At 45.9% G+C, this 27,180-nt stretch overlaps 1 protein-coding gene across 3 annotated transcripts in view; it reads left to right on the forward strand.

Annotated features, from left to right (window-relative positions):
- Positions 1-25,408, forward strand: part of LMO1 (LIM domain only 1) — a 47,898-nt gene extending 22,490 nt beyond the window's left edge. For all 3 annotated transcript variants that reach the window (XM_090140485.1, XM_090140486.1, XM_031613987.2), the window contains exons 2-4: positions 13,601-13,814; positions 23,066-23,191; positions 24,967-25,408. In XM_090140485.1, coding sequence (XP_089996611.1) covers positions 13,601-13,814; positions 23,066-23,191; positions 24,967-25,072 — 446 coding nt within the window. In that variant the 3' untranslated portion in view covers positions 25,073-25,408. The remainder of the gene's footprint in view (positions 1-13,600; positions 13,815-23,065; positions 23,192-24,966) is intronic.
- The last annotated feature ends 1,772 nt before the right edge of the window (positions 25,409-27,180 follow it).

Consider the following 27,180-nt stretch of genomic DNA (forward strand, 5'->3'; position numbering starts at 1 on the left):
TCCAAATTAGTGGGAAAACCAAAGGCTGCTCGCTGTTCACTTTCCCGGAAACCTCCTGTACATTGTTCTGCCACATTAGGCTTCCCTAATAATCCGTGGGACGATGCAACCAAGATGTACGAAGCCCCTCCATGCAGTAGGCTGGGAACATCTCCCATTCCATGCAGGAGCTGCAGTGGCTATTCACTTTGCTGTCTGCATATGTTCATGTAAGTGTTAAGAGAGCCTTGCTGCACTAACCGGCTCTCAGAACTGTAAGGAATCAAAGGATGGCTTGTGTCTTCTACAAAATGTGGGTTTTTTTTTTGTGTGTGTGTATGTTCTTTAGATCCTTTTATGGCCGTTTTCAGAGTGAAATAAGAGGCCTTCAGTCACTTCATATTCTGCTGAATCTGACACTTAGAAATGTAAACGTGTCTATCAGTATGCCATTAATTGAGAATAATAAATGTCCCTTTATATGCAAAGTCTTTATATAGAGGTGACTCCTGCTGCGATTCCTGAAGGCATTTTTCTTTCAAAGCATAAAAATATCAGCACTTAAAGCAGCATTTGATATTGCCTCGCTGTTCCTGCAGCCTGAGCTCTGAGTTGCCAGGGCTTATTTCTCTTCTCTTGACACTTCATAAGGTATGTCGTGTCCAAATGGGGACCTTCTCTGTAGAAGACCAATGGGACTGTGAAAGAGGCAGTGGCAGTTGTATGGAATGGGACAGAATTCCAAATTGGTATCTCCCGTGCCAAAAAGAGTAAGAAGGGAAGGGACCAACACAGCCCCATAAATGTAGTCAGTGGAAGCAAAACTGGTGCCCATTTCCCCCAGTAGGATGATGAGCTGTTGTTTGTGTGCAGAAACTTTACTCATACAGTTCTGGGTTTGCAAGAAAGGATGAAAACATCACGAGTGCTGCTGCGAGCTTAAATATGTAGCCTTGGAATACCAGGTCTGTAGGTGTTAGAGTTCTGCTGAAATTTCAGATTCATTTTAATAACATAATGACCTGGTAAGGTTTGGTGCCTCCTGTTGAAGCTGCATTTTGTCCCTTGCTTTAACTCTTACCTTCTGGGGAGGGCAGCATGCAGATATGCACACTGCCTCGGACCTTAGCAACATGGGATGTCATAGTGCAGCCCAGTGGTAAAGCCACTCAGTGGAGCTGTGATGAATTTACCCATAAATTGCGTTCTGTAGCATTTATAATGCAGAGCATCTGCCTCAAATGCTGACTTCCAAAACGTTTATGTACACTGATAATGTGACACTAACTGTGGGATGCAGGTTTGTCATTTTCTATGCTCTGTAACACAAATAGGAGCCTGGGTGGACTGGTACGATGGTATGTTGGCATAAAGTACACTTTTCCTTCGTAAAAATAGACATTCCTCCCACCACAACTGGAGAACAGAGAGAGGATATTGCCTGCAGAGCTTTGCATATTGTACTGCAAGTGTATTTTGACACTAGAAACTGAAGAAATGGGAAACTAGATATGCCTGGGGAGTAACTACTGATCCAAGTGTCAGGTTTGATACTGGCAGACTCTGTGGAACCAGTAGCTCAGATCTCAGGAGGGCTGGCGGAGCCCTTGACCTTTGTAGCTGATGAACTGTTGTTACTGCTGAGGGCTGTCTTCAAAGGGAGGGATGGGCAAATCGTAAATACAGCAGTGGTGCCCATTCTGCAGAGATACAGGACATCCTGCAGCACTAACACAGGGAAAGTATTTTCCCTGATTTAAACAGCACTGTCTGTGTGACGTCTGTTGGCTTTGCTGCTCTCTGGAGATGGAAGTGTATCAGCCCTCCAGCTGTTTGTGGTTGCAATATGGAGAGGTTTCTGGGCAAAAGAAGCGTGATGTCAGCATTGAAAGCATATTTAAATAAATCAAAATTTCAGATTGCCCAGGCTCTAGGGATAGTTTGTGATGGAGATCATAAGAGAGTGGAGCAGGAACTTGAGTTTGGGGATTCTTATTGGTCTTCTCCAGACTGATGAAGGAATTTGTGCCAGGAATTCCATTGGGAAAATAGCCTTCATCCCATGTAGCTGTCAGTAGAGGCACGGTGAGACAGGGAGTGGATGATGCTGCTGCAGTCATTGCCACACTGGGAGGGGAAAAATGCTTTCAGCTTCCTGTGCCGTGTTGGCTTTTGGTGCAGATATGCAGCTCCTCTTGCGCTGCCTGCTGGGGTCAGACTTAGCTGTGTCGAGGTTGGGACTGAACTGAAAATAAAGCTGAGCCTGCATAGAAAGTGAGAAGTCTCTGGGAAGTCTTCCTGCTGGTTAATTCTGTGAAAGAAGGGTGGCAGTTCCACACTCCTCAGTTGCTGTAAATTTGCTGCTACAGGTAACGGAGATGGGATACATGTACTTGGACTGTCAGGTGGCTGCGATGCAGATGTCTATTCTTTTTCACCCGGTTCCTGCTGTAAGTGCTCAAAGACTCAGGATGGATCTTGGGTCTCGCAAATTCTCCTTCATATGTTTCCACGAGGCATTCAATCAGGGGCAGATGTTGGCTTTTCTTATCAGAGTTTTGGTTCTCTACAATAACAGCATATAAAGATGAAGCAAAATAAATTAAAATATCTGTGTTGTACCTTACCACTTCAAATGTCATTGGTATGCAGGAAGAAAAAAAAAAAAAAAAAAAAAGGACTGTACAGCACTAGAAACAACAGATTATTCATCTTAAACTCTGCTTGCCTTCCTCATCATGGCTCGCTTTAAAGTTGCTTTCCTTTCCCTGGCTTAGGCAATGTAGGCACTCCTCTGAAAAGAGGCACCACGCGGAGTGCGGTAGAGTCGAAGTAAATTTGAGAAAAGGATTACATTTTCTATGTGGAAGCAATGAATGTAGGCTGCAGATAAACGACATGGGTTTAGAGCGATCATTGTTGCTACAGCTTGATTATTTTTCTCAGGGCCAGGCGCTAGCTTCTTCCTTTGAAGAACTACTGTACTCCTGCCTGTACTGTATTTTATGTAACATCTGCGCTGTCTTCTCTTCTTCTATTTGCTGCTTGCTTCTCTTTCTCACCCCAAAATAGAATGCTGCAATCACATAACTTCTGAGCCTTCAGCAGTGGCAACTGACTGCTATGAGAGGTTTGGACAAGAGCACCCCGTGGCCTGTGAATATCCCCATTGTGTACTTGTGAGTCTATAAGCATCTGCTCCAGAGCTTTAAAAACGAGAGCTGCAGAGAGGATGACATGGTCTTGGGAGTGATCAGAGCTAGGAATGATGCAGGGCTGCTGAGAAGCTCTCTAGGTCAGTGAGCAAATGTTTGTAGCTGTCTCTGCAGAAAGGTGTGCGGAGAGCAAGCTGCACACGGCAGGGCTGGCGGTGAGCTCTGGAAAACCGCTGCTGTCTGGTTCCCTCCCAGCTGGATGCCCAGTGGGAGCGTATTCCTTGAGGACTACATCTGCTTTATGAAAAGAAGAGGCAGAGAAAGAAGGAATCTACTATGTTTTGGAAGTAATAAGGTGAGTTTTGCACAGCCCTGTCCTTAATTACTTAGATTGCGGGAGACAAATGGATGAAGCCAGGCTCTTCGCGATAGGACAAGGAGTAATGGCCTAAAACTTGAGCACAGGAAGCTCCATACTAACATGCAGAAAAACTTCTTCATGGTAGAGTTGATGGAGCACTGGAGCAGGTTGCCCAGAGAGTTGGTGGAGTCTCTTTCTATGGAGATATTCAGGACCCATCTGGATGCCTACCTGTGTGACCTGTTGTAGGGTGCTGCTTTAGCAGGGGATTGGACCCAATGATCTCTTGAGGTCCCTTCCAACCCCTGCAATTCTGTGACATTCTCACAAACCTGGCTTCCAGATATTATAGTCTGTAAACATCCTGAAATATCAAAATAACTGTGGCTTTTTTTCTTTCTTTCTTTAGGAGGGGGAATAAATTACCTGGTATTGTTTGATACCAGTGCACATGTTGATAAAGAGCAGATTTTCTTTAGTTTCAGTTTCTTGAACTCGCAGGAGAATTGTGTAGCGCTGAAATGCCTGGATCGAATTCAAACAGCTGGTGTGGGGTGAAGGTGCATCTTCCACTCTCATGGGCAGTGGGGAAAGGCAGGTCTCTGGCTGCTCCCCAGCCCTCTGGCAGCCCAACATCATTCCATGGCCTTGGGGAAACGCGCCCTGAAGCGCTTAAAGTCCTAAAAGGAAATTAGGATCTCTGAGGTTCCTAGACTGCTTGTGTTCATCCGAAGAACAAATCCTTAAATAAAGGATTTTTTTCAAGTTTTCCTAATTGCCACACGTTCTGTCTCTCTCCCCCCTTTTCAGTGGCTTTGGACAATTGTAGAACTTTGGCTTTAAATTTGTCTAATCTCTTGAGATATCTGGGAAGGGAAACTATTGTAACTGAAAATGGCTCCTTTTTTTTTCTTTTTTTTTTTCCCTTTCTTCCATTTTAATAGATATGTTTAGTCTACTTTAAAAGCTTTCTGGAGAACCTTTTATAAATGGCTAATTTAAACTTGTCAGGTTTTAATTATAATCTCTCTGCACACAAGTTAAGATGCTTAATGCTAGTGAAAAGTTCTGAACACAAAGCAAACCTGTGTCAAGTTGCAGGGCACTCTCACCCGTCTTAATTGCTTTTGGTCTGAACTTTAACCTCAGCTCTCCCATCTGTCTTACACGCTCCCTTCTCTCATCACAACAACTTTCTTTCTGCAGAGTGCTGAGGCTCCGTCTTAATTCCACAGTGTTTCTGCTGTGGCAAAGTCGTGCTGTCCACCTGTGGATGTTTGGCTCGTTCATCTTTCCCCTGCAGCAGTGCACATTCATGGAAAAGTGCCCTGGGTCCCAAATATCACGACAACTTCTGGTCTCGGTTAAAAAATCTCTTCCCAGTGGTATCAGTAGTTTTTTATCTGCGGTTTTATGGATGTTGTCTTAGGTAGTTTATCCCTTTGCAGCACCGTTCTCTAATTTTTGAGCTGTGACCCAGCCTTTGTAGCAAGGGTTAGTGGTGGTTTTTTTTTTCCTAAGATAACAATGAGCTTTATTCAAGCTTAGAAAATTAGTCTTGAAAATACTCAGTCAGTGCAGATTCTTTCTGGAGAGAGCATTTAAAAGTTTAAATCCAAAATTGATTTGGAAGTGCTCTAATCTAAAATAACCCTGATGTTAGCATTGTTGTCTGCTGCTCCTGCTAGCCCCGGTGTTCCAGTACAGTGCATTGGCACACAGTTCCCTGATGCTGTGAAATTGAGTCTCATCTGGAGGTACAGGCTTTTCTAAAAAGGATTGCAAAGCACTTCAGACTCCTTATTTCATTAGTTCGGTGAAGGAGTTCATTTCAGCAGTCAGGAAGCTCATGGTGAGGTGGAGGACAACCAAGCCAACCGAGCAAGAGTCCCACCAAAACGGGGCAGAGGACAGGCTGCTAAATCTGTCCTAAGCAGACAGCTTCTTGGCCAGCAGGTTAGGATTTAAAGCCATAAGTTGGTGATTTGGGAGTTGTCTTTAGCTTGAGGTTTGAGGCAAATCGCAGACCCGTGCCCTTTTCAGGCTTCAGGAAGAACCCCTCAGGAAGCCCTTGGTTCTGCATGCTGGATTAGGCCATGTGATTTTTTTCACTGTTTTAAACCAAGTGCAACATCAGTGTCTTCATGTATGTCGGTGGGAGTTAAATGGAGCATAGGTAAGTGCACTGAGGAGCAGACTTCCACTTTAAGAGAATCAGTTGCTGCACAGAGGAGTGGTAATGATCCAGGGGAGCAGGTAAAGAGTAAAGTGTGAGCGCCATCCAAGGTGCAGGCAGCAGGTCATAAATTCTTGTAGTGGTGGTGGTCTGAAATTCAAGGAATGGGATTAGAGAGCTACTGCAGGTTAATGAAAATGACTCCCTTAGGATCAGCTTGAATTCAACTCAGCGGTCAGCCATAAGAGGAGGAATGCCTTGTGCAATTCCAGCTTCTCATCCGTATTCTGAATGCTGCGATGCCGGGCTCCTGAATGCTTAATAGAGTAGAATATGCTCTGTTACGCTATATTTCATATGACTTCTAAGATGCTTTAGTGCAAACTAAATGTCATGCTGACTTGCCCCAAACCCTTTAGAGCTCACTTTACTCTGGAATATATGGTGAATTGCAGCGGGGTTTTCCAAGCTTTTCTGGGGCATTTCACAAAAAGAAACAAAAGAAAGATGTTGTGCAGTCTTTTCTCCTTACTTGGGTTTCTTCTATTGTTCAGGGTAACAGTGGCAGCTCCTGTCTGTACATCACCACAAAGCTGAAGCCAAGGAACCACTTTTAATTCTTATCAGTGTAGTTCCTTGTAAAGAAGGGTAATGTTAATAACAGCTGTGGATTGTGAGGTCTGACTTTGTTGGTTGTGACCAACAAAAATTGGTTGGAGACATATAGGAATGGCCAACTTCAGCTATGCGAATGTTTAACGAACAGCACTGAACTGGGATCAGCGTACTGAATGAAAGGAGGATGGCTAAGTAGCAGAGTTTCTCCGTCTTCGTTGCATTAGTGAAATGGGGTAGATTAAAAGCTGTTGGTGGGAGCAAGCTGTGACTCAGTAAGGCTAAATCCAGACCTCAGGAACGAGAAGAACAGCAGCACTGTGAGCAGTTAGCCTCTGCTTCTGCTGTCTTCTCTGTCTTCATGGCGTTGGTGGACAGAAGCTTTGGTTGGGCAGAACGCACCCTTGTCCCCAATCTGGCTGTGCTGGAGAGGGAAGTCAGGGGCAAGTCAGGGTGCTGTCCCTCTTGAGCTCTGCTCAAGAGAGTTTGGGGGGTGGAGTGCAACCTTTAGGACCTGGCTAGGACTGTCAGGGTAGATTCAGGCTCCTGAAGGTTGGCTGGATGTTGCTGTGTTGGCTGCAGGTGTCATCCAGATAAATTCAGTGCTCTCTGTGCAGGTCTGAACGATGTTTGACACCCATTCTGGTCTTACGCTGCAGGAAAAGCACGCTGCTTCGAAATACTGGGGGAGGAAGGATGTTCTCTGCTACTTGGTTTTTCTCCTCTGCTATCATGAGAAAAAATTCCAGTCTGCTTTATTTTTTAAGACAGCAAACTGATTATATATTGTAAAAGATCAGTGTTTTCATGGGTGAGTAGTAATTACTGAGTAATGGCTTAAAACATTTCCTGAAGGAACATAAAGCTGTTTTTAAAAGTCAAGAGTACATTAAAAGGATTACCATGTAGATTTGATTTTTAGATAACGCTAAAATGGATCCCAAATGGACTTATGAAAAGGGATGCTATCTCTTTAATGGAAAGTGCATGGTCTGACAGCTCAGCATGCAAATGGTCCTGGAAAAGGCTGTGTGTTGTGTTTTTTCCTTTCAATGAGAAGAGAAGGAAATAGCTTTCCTTCCTGCCCAGCTCCTTTCAACTTTTAATAGCAGACGGGTCGGTCTGCTGTCGCTAGGAAAGGGAGAGGAGCCCGTGTTTCCAGGATAACTGCATCTTTCTGAGCCATTAGGGAGGTGTATTTCATGACTTCCCATGGTCGGCAGCAATTGTCTCCCTGACTTGGACTGCATTAAGTGCAGGGACCCTGTCTGCGTTCCTTGCAGGTGAATCTTTCATCATCTCCTGGAATTGAAGAAAATATGCCAATAAATGTTTAGTCCTGGTGCATTTATAGAGGTAAAGGTGCAGCTGTGCTAATCCTGTGCAGGGCATATAAGCGTAAGTGTTTGGCTTTGTGGTGAGTTTGGGTGGGAGGCCGATGCTTTCATACAGAATAACTTGCAGTCACTGCAGCATTTGCTAGTTCAGAGTTGCCAGCACAACTTTCTAGTGATTGATGGTGTAAAATATGCTTTTGGCCTGAGAATGGCTTCTTCTAGAAACATTCAAAAGAGTATATTCATATTTCATTAAATACAGAGCAGCAGGATTCCAAATTCTTTTGTGGTATTGCACAAATGATTATAGGCTCCAAAAGTCTTGAGAAATTTCTCTAAGCCTGCGAAAGCTTTAGATTGGGTAGTCATCGTTGCCTGCATTAAGGGCTGTGACAGATTGCTTCATCAGTGTACACAGAGCAGAACATCAAATGGCCATTTGGCAGTGGGCACTGAAATTCTATTAAGGTTGCCGAAAGCTTAGGTTGACATTGTATATGTCTGCAAAGAGGCAGAAGAAAAGATGATGATGATTGTGCAATGATATAGTTCCATTCTCCTTAAAATATTCACAAGTACAGTGTACCGAATCTGTCAGGGTGATGTTAATGTCTCCCTGCTAAGCCTGAGCTCTGCTACATTGCACGTCTTTGCATATCTATTGGAGCCTCGATAGCAATACGTTAAGCGGTGTGTTTTACCCAGAAGGTCGGAACTGTGGGGTATTACATGTCTGCATGGAAATAATTGACTGGAGTTTTTGCTTCTCAAACGCTCTTTGAGATTTTAACGTGAAACGAGGTTTTTCTATTTGATTTGTTTTCTTTTTTTGGAAACGGGCAGGGAAGGGGACACCAGACTCTGCATATTGCATTCACAAATAGACAGTTCCCAAATGAGCTGAAAAGCGAGGGATGAGTTCTTTATGATCATTTGGCCCTCAGACTTGTCTTCTGCTGACTAAACTCCGTGAAGAGAAATCCTGGGACATCAGTGTCTCCTCAGTGGTCACTTGCAAAGCAGTGGAGTAGTGAGCAGTATGGGAAGAGTTCCAGGCTCATCATCCCGAGTGAACACATCTGTGATATTACTCTTCCCTTGGGTGGGTGGTTTGTGGGTATTCTCTCTGTTGCCAGGCTTCATTCTGCTGCAGAAACTGAGTGAGGGAGCTGGCCACCAAAAATCAGGACCTTTGCTGGACTGTAGAGTGCTAAATGGTGAAGGTTTAAGGTACAAGAAATCTGCACGTTCTTTTTTTTTTTTTTTTTAACTGTTCCCAGGGCTTCAAACAGTAAAAATAAATTTTACTGAAACATTACATGTGCTAAGGATAAGCTTTGGGCACATGCCAATTATGAAAAATTAAAGCTCAAACAGGTGTGTTTTGCGAGCACAGGGAAAATGTTGCTTACAAGAATGATTTATAGAAACTTTTGCAACGGTAGTTGCGTTCAGCCTGCTGCCTTGTGTTCCCTTACAGCAACAGGTTGTCCTCAGGTGAGAGCAACTCTGCAATGAAGGGACATAAACCAAGCACTGGAAGTCTCAGAACTCTGGGGGAAAATGGAAATTTAGATCCTAACTCTGAGCCTCGTGTCCTGGATCTGGGATCTGCTTTGGTACAGATTCCAGTGATGTGAATGGTCATTTGGGATATCGCTGAGCAAAGGACATGAAGACAGGGTCTGTCCATGGTGAGGTTGGAGCAGGAGGTAAGCCTTTGAGGAAAGCAGCTGTGGGAAATGAGAGTCTACAGTGTGCTTCACTCAGGCTCATTCAGAACTGGAGAGCCCCAAAGTTGCGACGCTACTGGGAGGAGGATTATAGCATAGTTAAAACAAAAATACTGATCAAAATGTTCCTTCTCCTATTAAGCACACTCTCCAACTGTTTGGTTTTTGGTTTTTGGTTTTTTTTTTTTTTTGCCTTGCTTGGGGAATTTATTCAGTACTGACGCAGAAGAAAGAATACCACAAATGAATTGCTAAAGCCACTGCAGAAATCACCTACTATGTATTGCACCATGAAACTGGAAATGAAAAAAGACTGTAGTTATTCATTGAATAATTTTGATGAATGGTCAAAGGCTTGTTCATGAGTGGTTAGCTGCAAGTACTTGGTGTTCCAAAGGTAACATTTTAATTGGATATACTGATGAAATGATGAGCTTCACCTTGCTGGCCATCATCCTTCAATGAAGGCATCCTGGACAGCGTGCTCAGTTCAGGGGAAGTGCATGGTTTGCCTTCTTTCACGGGGCCTAATATTCATAGAAGGTGGGTAATACAACACTGGGAACACAAAGGGAGCTTCTTTTTAAGGGAATGAAAATTCACTGCATCTTTTTGGCAGCAGCTGTCTGCATTTACTTAAATGGGTGATGCAGGGCTCTAAAGCTTTTAAATGATACCAGATCCTCTGATAAAAGACACAAGACTGCAGCTTATTTATTGCGATGAGACAGGAGTTAATAAGATTACTCCTACTCTTCAGTTACTTTTTCATCTTTTGCAGCCAAATGCTCTTTTTTTTTTTTTGTTAGTAGGGAAAAGGAGGTCAGCTCATTTACAGGGTGTTGTGCTAGAAATAAACATTTTTCCCTCAAGTGGAACTCTGAAACCTAGGCTCAAGTGCCCAGCTCCTGAAACACCGGTCTTGGAACCAGAACTGCTCTTAGTGCTGGCATGCTGCATCCCTGGAAGGATCACTTCTGTAAGTTCTGTAGATTGTTAGTTCTCTGCTTTGTTTCTGAGCAAGCTTTTATGGGAGAGGTAGCTAATGAGAAGAAAACTTTAAACAACAAACAAACAAACAAAAACCCAAACCAGAACAAAAGAGAGAAAACTTGCCGAGGGAAAGAGTTAAAGCCATCTGCCCGAAAGCATTGTGTGAAACTCGCACACAGCGTTGGGGAAATAAGCCAATTATGTGTGCTTCACAGGAGGTGGGGGACTGACCTTTGTGTATAATTAGTTCTTTTATTTAAAGCAAAGATTTGGAATAGAATAACTAATTAGCTGTCATAAATGGCAAATGGAGGACTCGGCCGACTCCTGGGGGAGCTGGGGGAGGTCCTCCTGCAGCTCAACTCCTGGGCGCTGCTCACTGGGTGCTCCTTTCTCCATCCCATCCCACAGAGGCGGTGGTGGCAGTGCTTCCTGCAGCCCCTTGGTACCAAAGTGGGCTGAGAAGTCCTGCTGGTGTCACCTGCTCTGCTCATGCCTGCAGAAAGAACAGCAAGGCTGCAAAGCCTCCAGGCGCCTTTCGTTAGCCAGCGGTCCCACATCGCTCTTGCAGACCAATTAACCTTTAGAGTTGCATTAAAGAAATCAGGTGGCGAGCTTCCGTGCATTCAGAGGGACCAGTCACTCTCATGCAGATCAGAGCATTACGGAGATGTACGCCTTAGGACTGTGGCAGATAACTGTTATTTAGAAGGTCCACCATCTGTAAAAAAGTTGCGGGGCTGTCTTGGAAACAAGACTTTACGAGCAGTGCCCTTAGAGGTGTTGCAGCTGATTGCCGTGTTGAATAGAAATGTCAGTAAAACGGGCTAGAAAAACTTGGAGGTGTGCTTAGTGGGCGCTCATCTTACAAAGCCAGCAGAATAATTTTGCAGGAAGACCCCAGCTGAGAAGATACGGGCTGATTACAGCTGGTTCACCCGCCTGTGAACAGAGGTAAAGTTTAGATTACTGACTGCAATAACTGCCTCTTTAGACACAGCCATAAATTTAAGTATGTCCAGAGGTGGCGTCTATAATTTTTTAATGTGCATTGGAGCTCTGAGCACTCAGAACAGGTTTTGTTTTGTATTAACCAGCAGCAAGTCTATTAAGTTGTAAAGGGCAAAGAAGGGAGTGTAGGCAGCCAAGAATAGAAATGCTTCATCCACCACTCTGAAGGAAGGGTAGCGATGGAGGATGAGCGCCATGGAGTTCAGCTGATGGTCCTTTTGGAATGTAGTGACCGGCCAGCATTCCCCATCATCGTGTATGTCAGTGGATGAGTGCCTATCTGTTTCCTTAGCTCTGCACTGCTGCTCTTTGCCTTCTGGATGCACGTGGCTGGAGTGAGCCCTTCTTCCTGGTTAAGGCACCGTGGTACCTCCCTGAACGGGGGATCTTGGTGGAAAAAATCTGCAGAGGAACAAAGCAGCATTTTGGTTTTGCAGTGGGGAAATTTCCAGAAAGGAAGAGCAGCTCTGCAGGCGGTGGCTTTTGCCTGCAAAGCCTGGCTTGTTCGGGGTTTGCTGGAAGGAGGCGGGAGGAGGAAACGGGGGTTCAGCGCTGGCCGTGCCCTCTCTCCACACACCTCCAACAGCGAAAGGGGTTAAGCTTCTGAGATGCTGCTCTCTTGTTGCTTGGAAATGACATGGCAGGCGTGCGAGGAGCCCGTGCTGATGGAGTTTGGCACTTTTTGAAATTTTGTTTCACGCCTTGCCTGCTGTGTCAGCTCACCAGCTAATTGCAGCCGCCGCTTGGCCCGGTGTGTGTGCTCCGCGGCGCTGGGCCGGCGGAGGGAACCTCACAGACCAGGATGTAATTTCAAAACACTGAACCTGACCAGCAGAGGCTGACCTTGCTCGTTATTATCTGAGTGGGAACAGCAGCTTTGAACATCATATGATCTCTGAAATGGTACCTTTTTTCATTAGAAAGCCCCCTGCTGAAAGCTGACCAAATACATTGCTTTTTTCCTTGCTTAAGGTACTGTTTAAAAATATATATATCTGTTCCTTTGCTAGTTATTAGAAGAAAATCAAAGTGGTACATTCCCCTTCTTGGCGGAAGCCTCTCGTAAGACAATGGAGTGCTTGGAGGAGCAGGGAACCGAAATGGCAGAGAGGCAGGAGGGCTCAATGGCTCCGGTTATCCAGAACCAGCGTTTTGAAACCTCCATTTGTGTCATCCTGGGTTGCACGTGTGCTGCTCAAAAACAGGTTTAAGTTTTCACTTCATGATTGCATATATGCCACTGACATCAGAAATTTGCCAGTGTTGACTTTGCCGGTGCCGCAGCGTCGAGCAGGAGGGCTCTTTAAGTCTGGAGAGTTCTCCAATGTTACTTGACCCGTCTCCGTGCTGCTGGGACCACTTTGATAACAACCAGATCGATGCCTCGCTGTTGGCGTGGAGGTGTCTTAAGTGCTATTGTCGTCTGCTCACGGCTCTGACAAAGCAATTATTACTGTACGAGCAGTGGGTTTTACACGGGCTGTGCATTAGCCACCACCATCGGGTCACCCTGGCTTTTAAGGAAAGCAGCAAATGTCACTTACTGCCGTAGCACTGGCTTGTTCCATTCGGGCCAAGGGACTGTTAATAATTCCATTATCAAGCTGTTACTTTCTGGGACATCCAGCTTGCTACAGGAACTGGCCTAACTTCGGGTAAGGGCATACAACAATGATGCTGCTGCCCCAGCCACAACGTCTCATCTGCTTTGTGTTGCTTAAACCTGTGTCTCCAGTGGGGATTACAAAGAAGGAGAACCAGAGGCGTGCCCCAGCTTTACACCCACACCTCTCCTTTCCTCAGAGCTATATCCAGGCAAGGTGTTGGATGGGGCAGGGCAGGGATGCACACGCTTGGCCCTTCTGATCATGGGCAATTACTGATGCGAGGGCACTGCTAATGAAGGAAAAACAAATGTTAGAATTGCAGCGGGTTGGTTCTGCTGCAAAATGTTGATAAATTATAATAATAATTAAAAAAAAAACAACCTTTTTTTTTGTGTCAGCCCTACCCTTGGGGAAAAACCCGCGTTCCTGCAGGTGTCACATTCCTACCTACCCTGCGACAGCAAATGAAGTTCCTCTGACCACCACCTTCTTGCAGCATGAGCTCCTTGCAGTGAGAGCAGCAGCAGAATTTGCTCACGGATTGCACTGCTGCTCCCAGCGCTGCCCCGAGTGCAGGAAACCTGCTCAAGCTGTCTGAATGCCTTGTAACCCCGCTGTCTGGTTGTGTTGCAGGTGTGCCGATGTTATCCGTACAACCCAAGGGGAAGCAGAAGGGCTGTGCTGGCTGCAACCGGAAGATCAAGGACCGGTACCTGCTGAAGGCCCTGGATAAGTACTGGCACGAGGACTGCCTGAAGTGCGCCTGCTGCGACTGCCGTCTTGGAGAGGTTGGATCAACCCTTTACACAAAAGCAAATCTCATCCTCTGCCGCAGAGATTACCTGAGGTAAATAGAGGAATGTAGCGTGGGCTCTTCCCAAGGCTTCCAGCTGTTTGCCTTTCTAGCCCCTGCTGTGAAAATGTGAACGTGTGCACGATTGGCCCTGACCCAGAGAGGCTGGAGGTTCTTCCCTAACTGAGCATGGCCTTTGGTTCGCGGTTCATGCGTTGCGTAGTCAGGGAGGTACGATCCTATTTTTAGGTCATGTTAGGAAGAGACACGTCTTAACTCTACTGTTTTACCCCAACAAAAGCAAAAAGATCTTTCAGAGAAAGTAAAGAGGAGATCGTTAATTCTTCTTGAGTATCTATGATGCTCCTGCACAATGGCCGACATGCTATGATTCTGTGATCTGACCAAGCTTTTACCTTTTCCTTTTCGCTTTCAGCACTGGCTTTTAGATAGACTTCTGGTGCTTGTTTTCAATGAGGCTCCTCCCATGGGGCTCCTGTCTCTTTGCTAAGTAAACAGAGCAAAACACTCCAAAATTACAGATCAACTTCAGAAATTTTCTTGTTCGTGAGGAAGTCTGCAGAGACCAACTCTTGAGTTGGAGCTACCCTGTCAGTATGTGTTTGCAATATGTAACAACAGAGCATTTTTTTGCCTGGTGTGTATGGTTGTTTTTTTTTTTTTACAAACTACTTCCGATAAACACAAATGAATTTTAATAAGGCAGCAGCCCTAATGCAAACATTCATATGAGGGTTGCACTGCAAAACACTCCAAGTTTTGCTTTGTTTTTCATCTGGAAGAGCGTACTTGATCTCTAGCCAATGTGTTGTGTTTCTTTCCTAAAGGACTGATAACATTTCTCGAGCAAACTCAGCCAGAACAACACAAACCACCACGCTGGTTTCAGAAATGGAGGTGCATTGCTGGCTAACATTCAGTGTGCATTCAGGGTGCTTAGGTAGTCAGGTCCTTCACAAATTCCTGAAAATCTTTCATAGATGTTTTCTTGGTAAAAGTTTTACAAGCGAGTTTCTCTCTCTAAAACAAGAAACTGAGCCAAATAGAAGACAGACATCTAATAGCTGCCATGTGGAAGCTGCCACCTTCCTTTCCTTTGAGGCAATGTACAAAAACATCTTTCTCACACAAGGACTTTTGCTCACAGTTGGAATGCGTTCACAGGGACCCCCTAAGTCTTTCAGAAATGCTTCTTCTAGGAATAGTTTTCCTTCCACAAGGTATAGGCTGCATTAGTTTCTGGAGTGTTTCTTTATAGATGGTTTTATTAAAATACATATCTTGTTTGCACCCAGCCTGCCAAGCAGTCCTGGTCTCTCCATCAGTCATCCTCCTCTTCATTATTTATCACTTCTCCAGACTTTTTTGTAAGTGCTCTTGATAAACAATGTATTTTTTTTTTAATCTGACCTGAAAGATAGATACTCAGTGTTGCTCTACAAATACTACTAGAAATTCTTCAGCTGGGTGGTGATTCCATTTACATTTGCTTTCCAAGACCCACAAGCTACTCTGTGTCTCGTCCATTTAACGAGCACCATATTGATTTTGGTTTGCTCTAGTTTCATAACAAAAATAATATGTATCATCAAATCAGACGCATTAGAGTGCCAAAATAGAGCACTATTGATGCTGTTAAACTTGGAAGAACTTTTTCTATCACTGCAGTTGTGGGGCATCTCTTCCTTTTCTTGGTTTATCCTGAGAATACTACTTGGAAGAAGAAAAATTTAATCCGTGATCTCTCTGGGCCATGGATGGCATGAACTTCTTGGGACACACCAGAATTCTGCGTTCAAGGTAGGAAAGAAGCCAGGAGTGCAGACCCCAAGAAGCATCCCCACTCTTTTTCCCCACTCTTGGGAAGCATCCTGCTCTTTTTCCCCTATCTGAATGCAATTGTTAGAGCACTTTTGACCGCTAGAAGTATTTTGCTTCTGCTGTTGCTGCTGGGAGGTGCATTGTAATTGTTACAACCTAGGAACTTTAACCAAGAGTTGGGTCGGAAGGAAGAGCATCAGTTCTGCAACCCAATAATTGGCTTGCATTCAGTGGTTTGGCCAGCTTTACAGCTGTGATGGTTTGTGTTCTTGCTAATGAGCAAACTCAAGAGAGCTCACTTTGGAGGTTTCTCCTGCACCACTGGGTTCTGTCCTGCTGCTGTGGAACACATTCAGCAACAAGGGTCAATGCCATACAGTCCCATATTTTATGGAAGTATAAAACAATTTTTTAACTTAAAACATCTCCTGTTGTCTTCCACACATAGTGTTTCTTTTTCTCTCAATTTAACTATTAGTTCTATTAATAGAAGGAACTAAAGTTGCTGTCACCATCCTCTTTACTGTCAGTTCACTGCTGGTAATTTGAATTTTTCTTCTTGGAGAATTACCCATTTCCATCATATTTAATTTCTTCCCTTTAATAGTTTTAGAGCCTCAACCCACATCTTTTTCACCTCGCTAAACAACTCAAGATATTTGTTCTACTCGTCAAATTTTAGCAGAACTCATTGCTAAAAATAAGGTTTTGTACTTCACACTAAGAAGCAAGTACTTTGGAGGACAGCCAAAGGAACTGACTTCCTCTCCATCTCTTTCAATAATAATGGTGTCACATATTATGCTGCTGATTAGTACGTTGACCATCACATGAAAAATAAATAGTTGGATTGATTTGGAGCCCATAAATGTAGACAGCTGCATCTTTCTTATCCGAAATCCAAAAGGAGTGCTGTTGTGTAATGGTCAGGAGAACATTGGTGCTTCTTAGTCTCTTTGTAGACCGGTGTCTTTGCATTTGCCCCTCAGCTAAGCGTGCAGTTCAGGATCACGAGCTTTGCTATGCACAGAACATGCTTTCCCCACCCTGTGCTGGGGCTTGGCCTACACACCTCCAGCAGGCCAGCTCCTGCTCATGCCATGACCCCCCAGCGCAGGGCAGCACACCCCTTCCTTCAGTGCAGGGGCACCAGGGTGTAGGCACTCACATGCAGGAATGCCTGGGCACACGTCTGAGCAGTGAGGGCATGCAGGTTTCTGGGAGAAGCCTGCCTGCTGTACTTCAGGAGTCGCTAGCAGGCGATGGCCCGATCATTTGTTTCAAAAGATAAACTGTCGTCATTGCTGGCGAAGGAACATTTGTTAACCTTCACATTTCATAAAACACTTTCTTGCTCATTTTTTAATCATGAAAGATGAAATTGGATCTCGAGTTGTTATCCTTGCTGTATCACCTCAGTCTCCAGCTGTGCCGAGATGTAGCTTTCGATACATTTCATCTGAGCAAATAGATTTACCATTTGTTTCATAATCACGGTTCCAGCATTCCTACCTCTAATTATTTCTGATAAGCAAATGCTGTCGAGGAGGCTGCTCTGGGACATGGTGTCACGTGCAGCTCAGGGGCTCCATGCATCTCCGGTCGCTGCTCCTGGTGCAATTCAACAATCCCCAGCTCCACTTTGGGAGGTGTCAGTGCAGCGTGGTGAACGTGTGCTGTCTGCCCAGAGCCCACAGTGCTGCTCAACTGAAGTGCTGCTCTTGCATCACAACAGGGAGTGACTTGCATGCTACATGGGGCACTCACTTGTGCGCCTGGTGTCTGTACAGATTAAGGAGAATTAATTAGGCTCAAAATACAGTGTGTCTTGGCAGCATTGCTCTGCTTTGTGATGTTAAAGCACAGATTTTTTTTTTCTTTTTTTTTTTTCCGTAGCTGGTCCAGGAGTTTCTCATAGCCTGTGCTTTTCAGGATAAACAAGAAATGCTTGGTTTGTTTGCTTGCTTTTTTTTTTTTCCTTCCCCCTCCACAACCTCTCAGGGAGGTGAAAAGCTTATGGGGAACATTACTTCCCAGCTGTGGAATGCTCACGTGTCTCTTGGGCTTTGAAACTTGCAGTTTGCTGATTGCTGCTTTCAAACTCCCCTACGAGGATGCTGTACCCCAGGTGTTCAGCAGTATAGGGGCAGCCAAGATGGATTTTAGGGTGAGGTATCAGTTCTAACACACGAAGGTGGACAGGGGAGGAAGACAAGGACTTCTACCTGTTAGCTGTCCCAGTTAATATTGTTATGAGAATACAGAGGAAGAGACAAAAGGAGGAAAAATAAGTGAACATCCATCTGTATTCTTCAGCTGGAAACATCTGCCCTTGAGCAACCTTGAAGTTTATGCCCAGTGATCTCAGAACTAGTGCGGTCACACAGCCAGAGGGCTGTGATACTGAGTGGTTCAGGTCCTCCCATTATGATGCCCATGAATGACAAACCCTTGGGCATGCAAGATGGAAGTTCCTTGGGGCTGAACTTGAAGGCATCACAGGAGGACAGCTTGACCAGCTTCATCAGTATCAGAATGCACCTCCTCTGCCCTCTCTGCCATGACCTCCCACTGCAGCACTGGCAGCAATGTACTGGAGAGGAGGGTGCCCCAGCTTATGTGTGTGTACTGTGCTGAAGTGCCCATTGCGAGGGCTTTTGCTGAGTGTTACACAAATTCTGATTACAGGGAAGTCAGGATCCTCACGTTTGAAGCTGCTTTTAAGGTTCATCTTTTTTATCTTGTCGAGTGATGTTCAGGCTTCCCTGCAATTACTGGTGTGTTCAGTACTCTGGTCAAATCAGGCTTCTGGCTCAGCATATTTTCAGTATCCTGAGACAGGAAAAATATTAATTGCGAGCTGCTAATGGCTATTTGTTGGTCTGTTTCAAATTGTAAGGTGGGAAATCCTCTTCTTCTAGCACTGAGTTTTGGTCAGCTTTTTTCTTAAGTAACAGTGATAGGAAAAGAGGGAATGATGTCAAGTTGCAGCAAGGGATGTTCAGGCTGGATATTAGGAAAAATTTCTTCTCCAAAAGAGTGGTGAGGCACTGGCACAGCTGCCCAGGGAGGTGGTGGAGTCACCATGCCTGGAGGTGTTCAAGAAACGTGGAGCTGTGGCCCTGAGGAACATGGATAGTGGGCATGGTGGGTTTGGGTTGGTGGTTAGATTGGATGATCTTAAAGGTCTTTTCCAACCTTAATGATTCTATGATACTTACATGTAAAAAATGTGGGTACTGCTTTGTAGATAAGCGTTCAGACCTTTTTCAGTTCATAATCGTTAGCTTTTCTGTTGACAAAGCCTATTGTTTTGGGGGAATTCTCAGTCTCAACTCAGCAGTTTAATTTTGAACCTGTGTTGCTTAAGAAAGAAATGTAAAAAAAATGGAAACCACCAACCCATCCGTTGTGCACCATTCATTATTTACACTTGCCTGTCCTCGTTCCTATTTTTTGGTTCTTTATTGAAGTCAGCAGCTCCAACATTTTCTCTCTGCACCAAGGGAGAATGTTCTCCCTCTTTCCTGATGGACTGGGTAGCAGCCACCAGGCCAGAGGGAAGATGAGGAGCAGGGACTCCCTCTTTGTAGCACAGAATGCTGTTTCTAGAGCTGACAGAAATAGATAACGGAGTTCTCAGTTCAGCCTAGTGGCACAATTTGGCTTGAGAAGGAAGAAGGTCTGTAAAGACATACCAAACTTAAAGTCATCTTCCCATTTTCCTGCAATATGGACTCTTTGCCATTCTGTTCTCCCCCCCTCCAAACCTGCAGGGTGCCAATGATTTTAGTATTCTTGGAATCAAGTTCAGGTGTATTCTCAGAGCTGGTGAAGTCTTCGTGCAGAAGGCTACTCTTGAGCAAACAAACAAAACTTTACCTAAAAAGCACCCTTCAATCGTTGCATGCTGCTTCCAGGAGTGCTCCCCTCGTTTCCCATTAATTCATTTGCATTCACTGCTGCTCCTGTATGCCAATTAGCTTTAATTTTTACTATGCACACTGACATCAGCGGCCAATGAGAACAGTGCGTAGCGAGGTTTTTAGTGTGCCCATAAACTACAGAAAATTGTCCTTGGACAAACTCCTGCTTTTAGACTGGCTGACAACAATAGACGTGGTTAAGTTCAGGCTAAGAGCCATTAAACATAATTACTACCACAGGGTAAAAGTTTAATTGTGTTAAATTTTAAATCTGCATAGTCTGTGCTTATTTACAAGCTGGCTAGGTCTTCTTGTTACATAAAGGGGAATAAATAAATCTGTGCTTTAAAATCATTGCCTTTTAACTTCAAAAAGGGAGATTTAAAAAAAAAAAAAAAAAAAGTGTTTTTAGAAGCAGCAAAACAGCTCCAGAGCGAAACCTTTCTGTATTTCCAGCTTCTTTTAAGCCATTGGCACCAAGCTGGTAAGTAGATGCTGAGCATCTCCTGACAGATTTTTTCTAAAGCGCTTGAACTTTGTGCGCGTGAGTGTGTGAGAAAGCATCGCATCTGTTGTGAAGGTGCCTGGGGGACAGGCTGCAGATCAGTTTGTTCGTGTGGGGTTATTTGGAATTTACCCACAGATGGGGCTCGTGGTGGAGGGGTTTCATCCACTCCCTCCTCCAGCGACGCTAGGCTTTCCCCACCTTGGATTTCAGCTCCAGTTGGTGCTGGGTAAGGAGGGGTCAGAGGTGGCAGGTTTGTCACAAGCAAGCAAAAAAAAAAAAAAAAAAAGAGGCAAAAGTCCATGTTCATTTTGCAGATTAAAAAAAAAAAGTTCATTTCTTGCTCATTGAGCTATAAACCGCAGCGTATTTTTAGAAGCCTGCTGAATACACAGGGCTCTAAATGGCTCTCTGGGAAGCAGATTCAAATCAGGGAGTGCCGGAATAAGTGCGAAATGCTCACCGGTTGGGAAGGGCAGGGATGGAGGGCTGTGAAACGTGCTAGAAAAGGAAGAGATCAGCACATGGGCCGGCTGTGCATCGGGGCTGCGTAGACATCGGGAGGCGACGCGGTTTCAGCCGGACTGAACATAAGCTGTAGATCTTATGCAAACAGTCAGAGCTGTTTAACAATCGGTGCACCCCCAGCCCACTGAAAGGAGACAGGTGAACACGATGCCAAATACATTTTTCATGTTTCTTAAGCTAACTGTTTAAATAGTTAAGTGAACATCTGTCCAAATTTCCCCATCATTTCCATTTAGAAAAGTCTCCTATTTGAAGGCTGAAGAAAAGCGCCTGCTTAACAATGCAAATGGTGCTGTCTGGGGCCCCTTTATTTTGTTTAATCTAGATTGAGCTCCACACAACGGTGATGCTAATGAATAATGGATATTTTACACTTGTGCGCGTAGCAGCGCCGGGCACAGAGCAAATCTAGGATTAACCTCCCAGTCTCCCCGCCTAATGGATCGGGCTCATTTTTTTTGAGTTTGCTGTGACTCGGGCGCTCTAAAAACGCACGCCTGGTTTTTGTGACAGTGACAAAACCCCACAAAGCCCTCAGGTCTCGCCATGCTGAAGGGAGGCACTCGCGCAGGGGAGGGGGCAGGGGGCTGCGCTGAGCCTGATTTGTGGACGGTGCTGGATGGGGGCCGAGCACTGCAGGGTGCAGAGCCGGGTGCGTCTCTGTGCAGCGTTTCCCAGCCTGCTGCTGCAGTGCTGGCCCATGGGAAGTAAAGTGCTCCCACAGTAGGTTGCATGGCTTGAGTTTGGCAGGGCGAGGCGGCTGTTGGAACTGTGGAGTTGAGGTTTTCCTCTCTTCTTCAGTCCTTGTATGATGGAGTCTCGGGGGGAAGAGTATGGAGTTCTCCCATTGCAATCTTTTCCATCCTGCAGCATGGTATCATGGAATATCCCAAGTTGGAAGGGACCCGTAAGGATCACTGAGTCCAGCTCCTGGCTCTGTGCAAGTAGTGCAAGTACTTCCTTTTGGTTTGTATTGTTTAAGTTTCGGGGAAAACGTGCTGCTGCTTCGAGGAGCTTACAGACAAGAGGTGGACCAACTTTTTACACAGTCTGAGGGTGATAGAACAAAGGGGAATGGCATTAAACTAAAAGAAGGAAGATTTAAGTTGGGTGTTAGGAAGGAGCTCTTTACTCAGAGGGCAGTGAGGCACTGGCACAGCTGCCCAGAGAAGCTGTGGGTGCTCCATCCCTGGAACTGCTCCAGGCCAGGCTGGATGGATCCTGGGCAGCCTGAGCTGGTGGGAGGCAGCCCTGCCCATGGCAGGGGGTTAGAAACAGATCATCTTTGAGGTTTCTTCTAACCTAAGCCATTCTGTGATTCAAGACACTCTTGGGCTTCTTCCAGCAGGTGGGATGAAAGGCCACTGACAAACAAGGGCAGCTTTTTCTCTAGCTTGGGAGTAAGCGTGCTTTGGTTGCACGGCGCAGTGCGAGTGGGAGTTATGTGAAGGTTTCTATAACATTGCTGAGTGTTGTAGTTCACAATTACTGGTCAGTAATAATTAATATTGATCAGCTTGGCAAATTGCATGTTTAGAAATTGGTTATAGATTTTCCTGGTCTGTGCGTTGTGGAATTGGCCAGAACCAATGGCTCGAAACGAGCCGGGAGCCTGCAAATGTCTGCGGGCAGCAGCGCGTGGCACACACAGGGCTAACGGGGTGCAGTAGCCATCCCACCTCATTCTGAGGGTATTTGTGATCCCCAGAGCAAAGCAGCTGACCAGATGCACACTGACCTGGTGCTGTCGGTCTGTTGATTGGCACCACGGCCGGTCTGTGTGGCGGTGGTCTGTGGGATGGCGGGGATGGCTCAGAGATGGGGCCCGGGGGGGAGGACATTGCTGTCTTGGCTGAGTCCCCAGCGGGAGCTGTAACAGCAGCAGACATCTGGAGAGACAGATAGTGAAAGGCAAGATGGAAATGGCAGAGCTTCCAGTGCTGAGGGGCTGTCCTCGAGGGCCGGGGAGCTGAAGTGGAACAGCAAAGCACGCTGGTCAGGGCTTGGTATGGGGCTGAGCCACTCCCGGGAGGGATGCACAACCAGGGAGCATGGCTCGCCCTCCTCCAGAAGCTTTGCAAACTGGTGCTGTACCCATCACGAGGGAAAACCTGCTGCTGTGCTTTCAGCACTGAGTGAGCAAGGCTCTTCCCCAGCAGCATGGCGGTGCTGCCTGCTGGGCTGGCAGAGCCGTGGGGGCAAGGAGAGCTTTTGACTGAAATTTTGTGAGCCCCAAAATTGTGCTGCGAGTGTTTAATGCTTTTCTCCATTAGACAGCAAATTAGCCCTGGGCATGCAATCCAAATGAAGTTTTCGACTGGATGATCGCAGCCCGCTCAGCAGGCAGCTTTAGCCCGAGCTCCTGCACACTGGTTGGTCAGCGAAATGGAGACCGCGACTTCTATTTATTGGTGCAATACAGTATTTGATACCGCTAATTACACTTAATTAGTCCTTCCACCATTTAATTAAAATGGCTTCTAATGATCGTGCTTCTTTGGCAGGCTCTTTGGTACCACCGGGAATTGCGCTGCCTGCAGTAAGCTGATCCCTGCCTTTGAGATGGTGATGAGGGCCAGAGATAATGTTTACCATTTGGACTGCTTCGCCTGTCAGCTCTGCAACCAGCGGTAAGGACGCGGTTATTGCACACACCAACACGGGCTCCGCGACTGCCCTGCCCGCACAGCAGCACGGAGCGCTGCGGCCGGCTGCTGCCCGTGCCCGGCTCCCGGCGCGGCGGCGGCGGGCGGCACTGACCCCTAGCGGCTCCGGGGCCGTTCCTGCCCGCGGCTCCCGTGCCGTGGTCCCTGCTGGCTGCGATACAGGGAGCCCCGAGGGTGAGGGTTTGTCGCTAAACCCCTCTTTACTCTCGCATCCCTCCTACAAAGGTGTAGTGCGAGCGATGTTCCATTTCCAGAGTGGGAGCTACGTTCTTTTAGATGTCATCCTACGAACTTTTATGGCTTATCCTCTAGAGATTCCGACCCCAAAGGGTGGCATGGAAGCGTTCCTGTAACAGCAGCACAGGAAGCTGAAGGGAGAAGCATGAGTTTAGGTCAGCCTGGAATCAGAGCTGCAGAGGTGGGTGCCTTTGGAATGGAGCACCCACCTCCTTCTCCAGCTACAAAAGGGTTTGGTGGTGAAGGCTCCTCTCCTCTAGCTCTCTTCCAGCTTCCTTTGGCTCTGTCTGTGTACAGAGTGTTAAATGCAGCCAAGCAAAATCTAATTTTGATACAGAGCACGCCATGTTTTCATTAGCCTCATTCTCCAAATCCGGGCTTGCAGGTACCAGGATGCACACCCTTCCCTATGCAACCAGCCCCTCTCCCACAACATCAGGGCCCAGGAGTCCTCTAGCCATTCCTGGCAGTGCCATGCACACCCCCAGCCCCTCAACACAGCAACCAGGTCTGGGGAGAGGCAGCCAGGAGGGCTGGTGGCAAGAGTCGCTTCTACATTTTTGTTTGGAGGCTTCTGTTAGGCTCAGGGTAACAAGGAGCAGCAGAATGCAGGCAGCTGTGTCTGTTCTTAGAGGGACTGAACTGCTGGTGGAGCATGTGGCTTTCAGGACTGTGTGTGCAGTACAGCTCTCAGCTTAAGAGCTGTTAATTCAAAGTGAGATTGATTTCTAGGTTTTTAATGCAGAAAAAAAAAAAAAAAAGGTGGATTTCAGAATTAGTAAAGCAGAGAGAGAGAGAGAGAAGTGCGGGCTCAGAGCCCCCTCCAGCCATGGGGCTGGGACCCAGCACTTGGGGCTGTGGTGGGCTCTGCAAGGTCCTCGTCCCATTGGCATGGTGGACACAGCATCCCCTGAACCAGGCTCGAAGGGCATTATTTGTTATCTTAAGAAGAAAAGATGAGCTTCTAACTCTTCAGCAAGCAGACAGGGTGAAAAAGCTACAGGCTGTCAATTTATACCTCTCCGATATTATATGTGGAACTTTTTTGACCTTAATGGTCAAATAAAATTGTTAAATATCACAAGCCTCTCTGTCAACTTCAATACAAACAGAACAATTTACATGGTATATGGAGAGCGGTGCCCTTCGCTCAATGAAGATAAAGGTTAGGAGCCCAGCCATCAGGAAATTTCTATTTGTTGTTCAGCACTGTACACAAGGGGGTGAGGAAGGACTTAATAGCCAGTCCTTGCCTGGAAATGAGTGCAAATAATGCCTTACCGGGGGGGAGCTGGGAAAGCACGGGACCAGCACAGGCCTCACACAGGCTCTGTAACATCACCTGGAGCTCCATCTGCCGGGATGTCCCGCTCAGCTGCCTCAGCCCCAGCCTGCCCTGGCTGCCCTCTGCTCCAAGCAGCGTGTCCTTTCCTTCCGTAATAAAATCACCTTGCCAAAACTCCTGCGCCTACTGAAACCGTTTCGTTCTTTCTGTCTTCCAGGTTCTGTGTGGGAGACAAGTTTTTCCTGAAGAACAACATGATCTTGTGTCAGATGGACTATGAGGAAGGGCAGCTGAACGGGAGCTTCGAGTCCCAGGTTCAATAGCGATCCCTGCTTCGCTGGAACACCGTGGATGGGCGCCCGGCCGCGCCAGCAGCCAGCCGTCTGTCAGCTTGCCTGCAATATTTTTTTAATTCTGGTCCAGAGAGGACTATATACATTGTAGTACTTTCCCCCCACCCCCAACACAAAGCAGTTACAATTTTAGATGTACAGTTGTGCCTGCTTAGCTGAGCACTGCATTGCCTGTATGTTTGTGAGTTTCCGGGGTCTGGGGGAGGGCTCTGTACAGTCTGTTTTCTGTATATAAACTGGAACATTTATTTTATGAAAAATGTAATGCAATTTTATTACTGGTGTGAATTAAAAATTATGAATGTTTCCTGGTCATCCTAGCTGTGGTTTGTTCATGTGGTGAAAGGCCGTGTTTCCTAGGCTTGATGATAAGCAGGTTTTAAACACATATACAGATATTCCTGGGACCTGAGTAAATAAAGCAGTGGGGTGAACAGGCTGCACAGGGACGTGGTGGAGCCACTGTCCCTGGAGGTGTTCAAGAAACGTGGAGATGTGGCACTTAAGAACCTGGGCATGGTGGGGGTGGGTTGGGATTGGACTGGATGATCTTCGTGGTCTTTTATCCTTAATGATTCTTTGATACTTACATGTAAAAATGTAGGTACTTCTTTGTAGGTAAGTGTTTAAAGCTTTTTCAACTCATAGCTGTTAGCTTTTTTGTTGACAAAGGGTGGATGTCACTTGAGGAACGTGGTATAGAGTGGTCACAGGCATGGATTGGTGGCTGAACTGGATGATCTTAGTGGTCTTTCCAACCTTAAAGATTTTATGTTTCACTGAAACATTTATGTCATTGACAGCATAGTGCCTGAGCTTTAAGATCAAACTTAGGGAATCGACACCTTGCTGGTCAAAAGCTCCTCCAGGCCCAGGTTTCATTGGCCTGAGGCTAAGAATACTGAATATTTTTCCTTTGCTATAAGGCAAAAATACTTTTTTTTATGATTAACTGATGATGGAAGGATGATAAGGAGGAAGCAGGTTGGGATAAGGGTGCGCTGCAGAATAGTGATAGAAGTGGTTTGTTGTTTTTTTTTCTTGATATGCAGCAATCTAACAGGTTAAGCCAACAACAACCAGGAGAGGGGAGAGGAGCAGAAGACAGTGCAAGAGAAAAGAATGGCTCATGGAGTGGTGACTGGGACGGGTGAGTTGAAACAACTCTACTAAGATCACATCTCAGTGGCTCCTATGGCACTGGCAGCATGGTGATGTGGTGTCGAGGAAGTTGAGGCTGGGGATGTGAGAGGAGAGCACAGAGCACTATTGCCCAGGAAGGGATTCCTATCCTGAAAGGTTCAGCTAAATTCTGGCTCACACAAAATACAATGGAGAAATTGTGCAGCATCCCTTTCACCCTCTTCTGTCCTTGTGCTGTGGACACGGCCCACCTGCAGCAGCATGTGCCCTTGGGAGTGCTGGGAGTGCAAGTTCTTTAAAAATAAAACTCCCAGGAGGACGATGCAATCAGGATTTTTTGTCTGAATGCTGCAAATTTGCTTAATAGAAACAAGTGCTGGAGCGCAGACCTGCTGTTGAATAATCACTTCCACTCTAAAGAACAGAGCAGGAGAACCTTTTGATGGTGTTATAGTCATCACTTGGCATAAATATTCATTCAAGGAATCAGAGCAGAGTAAATGGCATTTTAGACTCTAATCACTTAGTATTAGCAGATAGCCTTTTTACTGCTAAAGATAACCACTGCTTAATCAGTTTAGTGACCACTGCCGTTCCGTGTGACATTTACGCCTCTGTCTCAGAGCCAGTGCTGGGGATGTGGCTCTGGGTGACTCCTCTGCCCATCCCACACACAAACACAGCTGGCTTCAGCCTCCGAATTAGCTGCCATTTGCCTCCTTAGCTCAGATCAAAGCGATATTTTGAGTTCATACTGCAAATGTTGAAATATGGGATCTTTTTTTTTTTTTTTTAAATCAGGGCTAATGGCTGATCACAGTGCAGCCTGGTTCTGAGATTAAAAACAAGGCAGTATTTAAAGGCAATCAAAAATCTCAACCTTCCTCTCTATCCATCTTTAATGCTGGTGTAATTGCTGCTCAGATTCTGGCTCT

The sequence above is a fragment of the Phasianus colchicus genome, chromosome 5 (assembly GCF_987193195.1).
Source record: "Phasianus colchicus chromosome 5, bPhaCol1.hap1.1, whole genome shotgun sequence".
NCBI lineage: Eukaryota > Metazoa > Chordata > Aves > Galliformes > Phasianidae > Phasianus > Phasianus colchicus.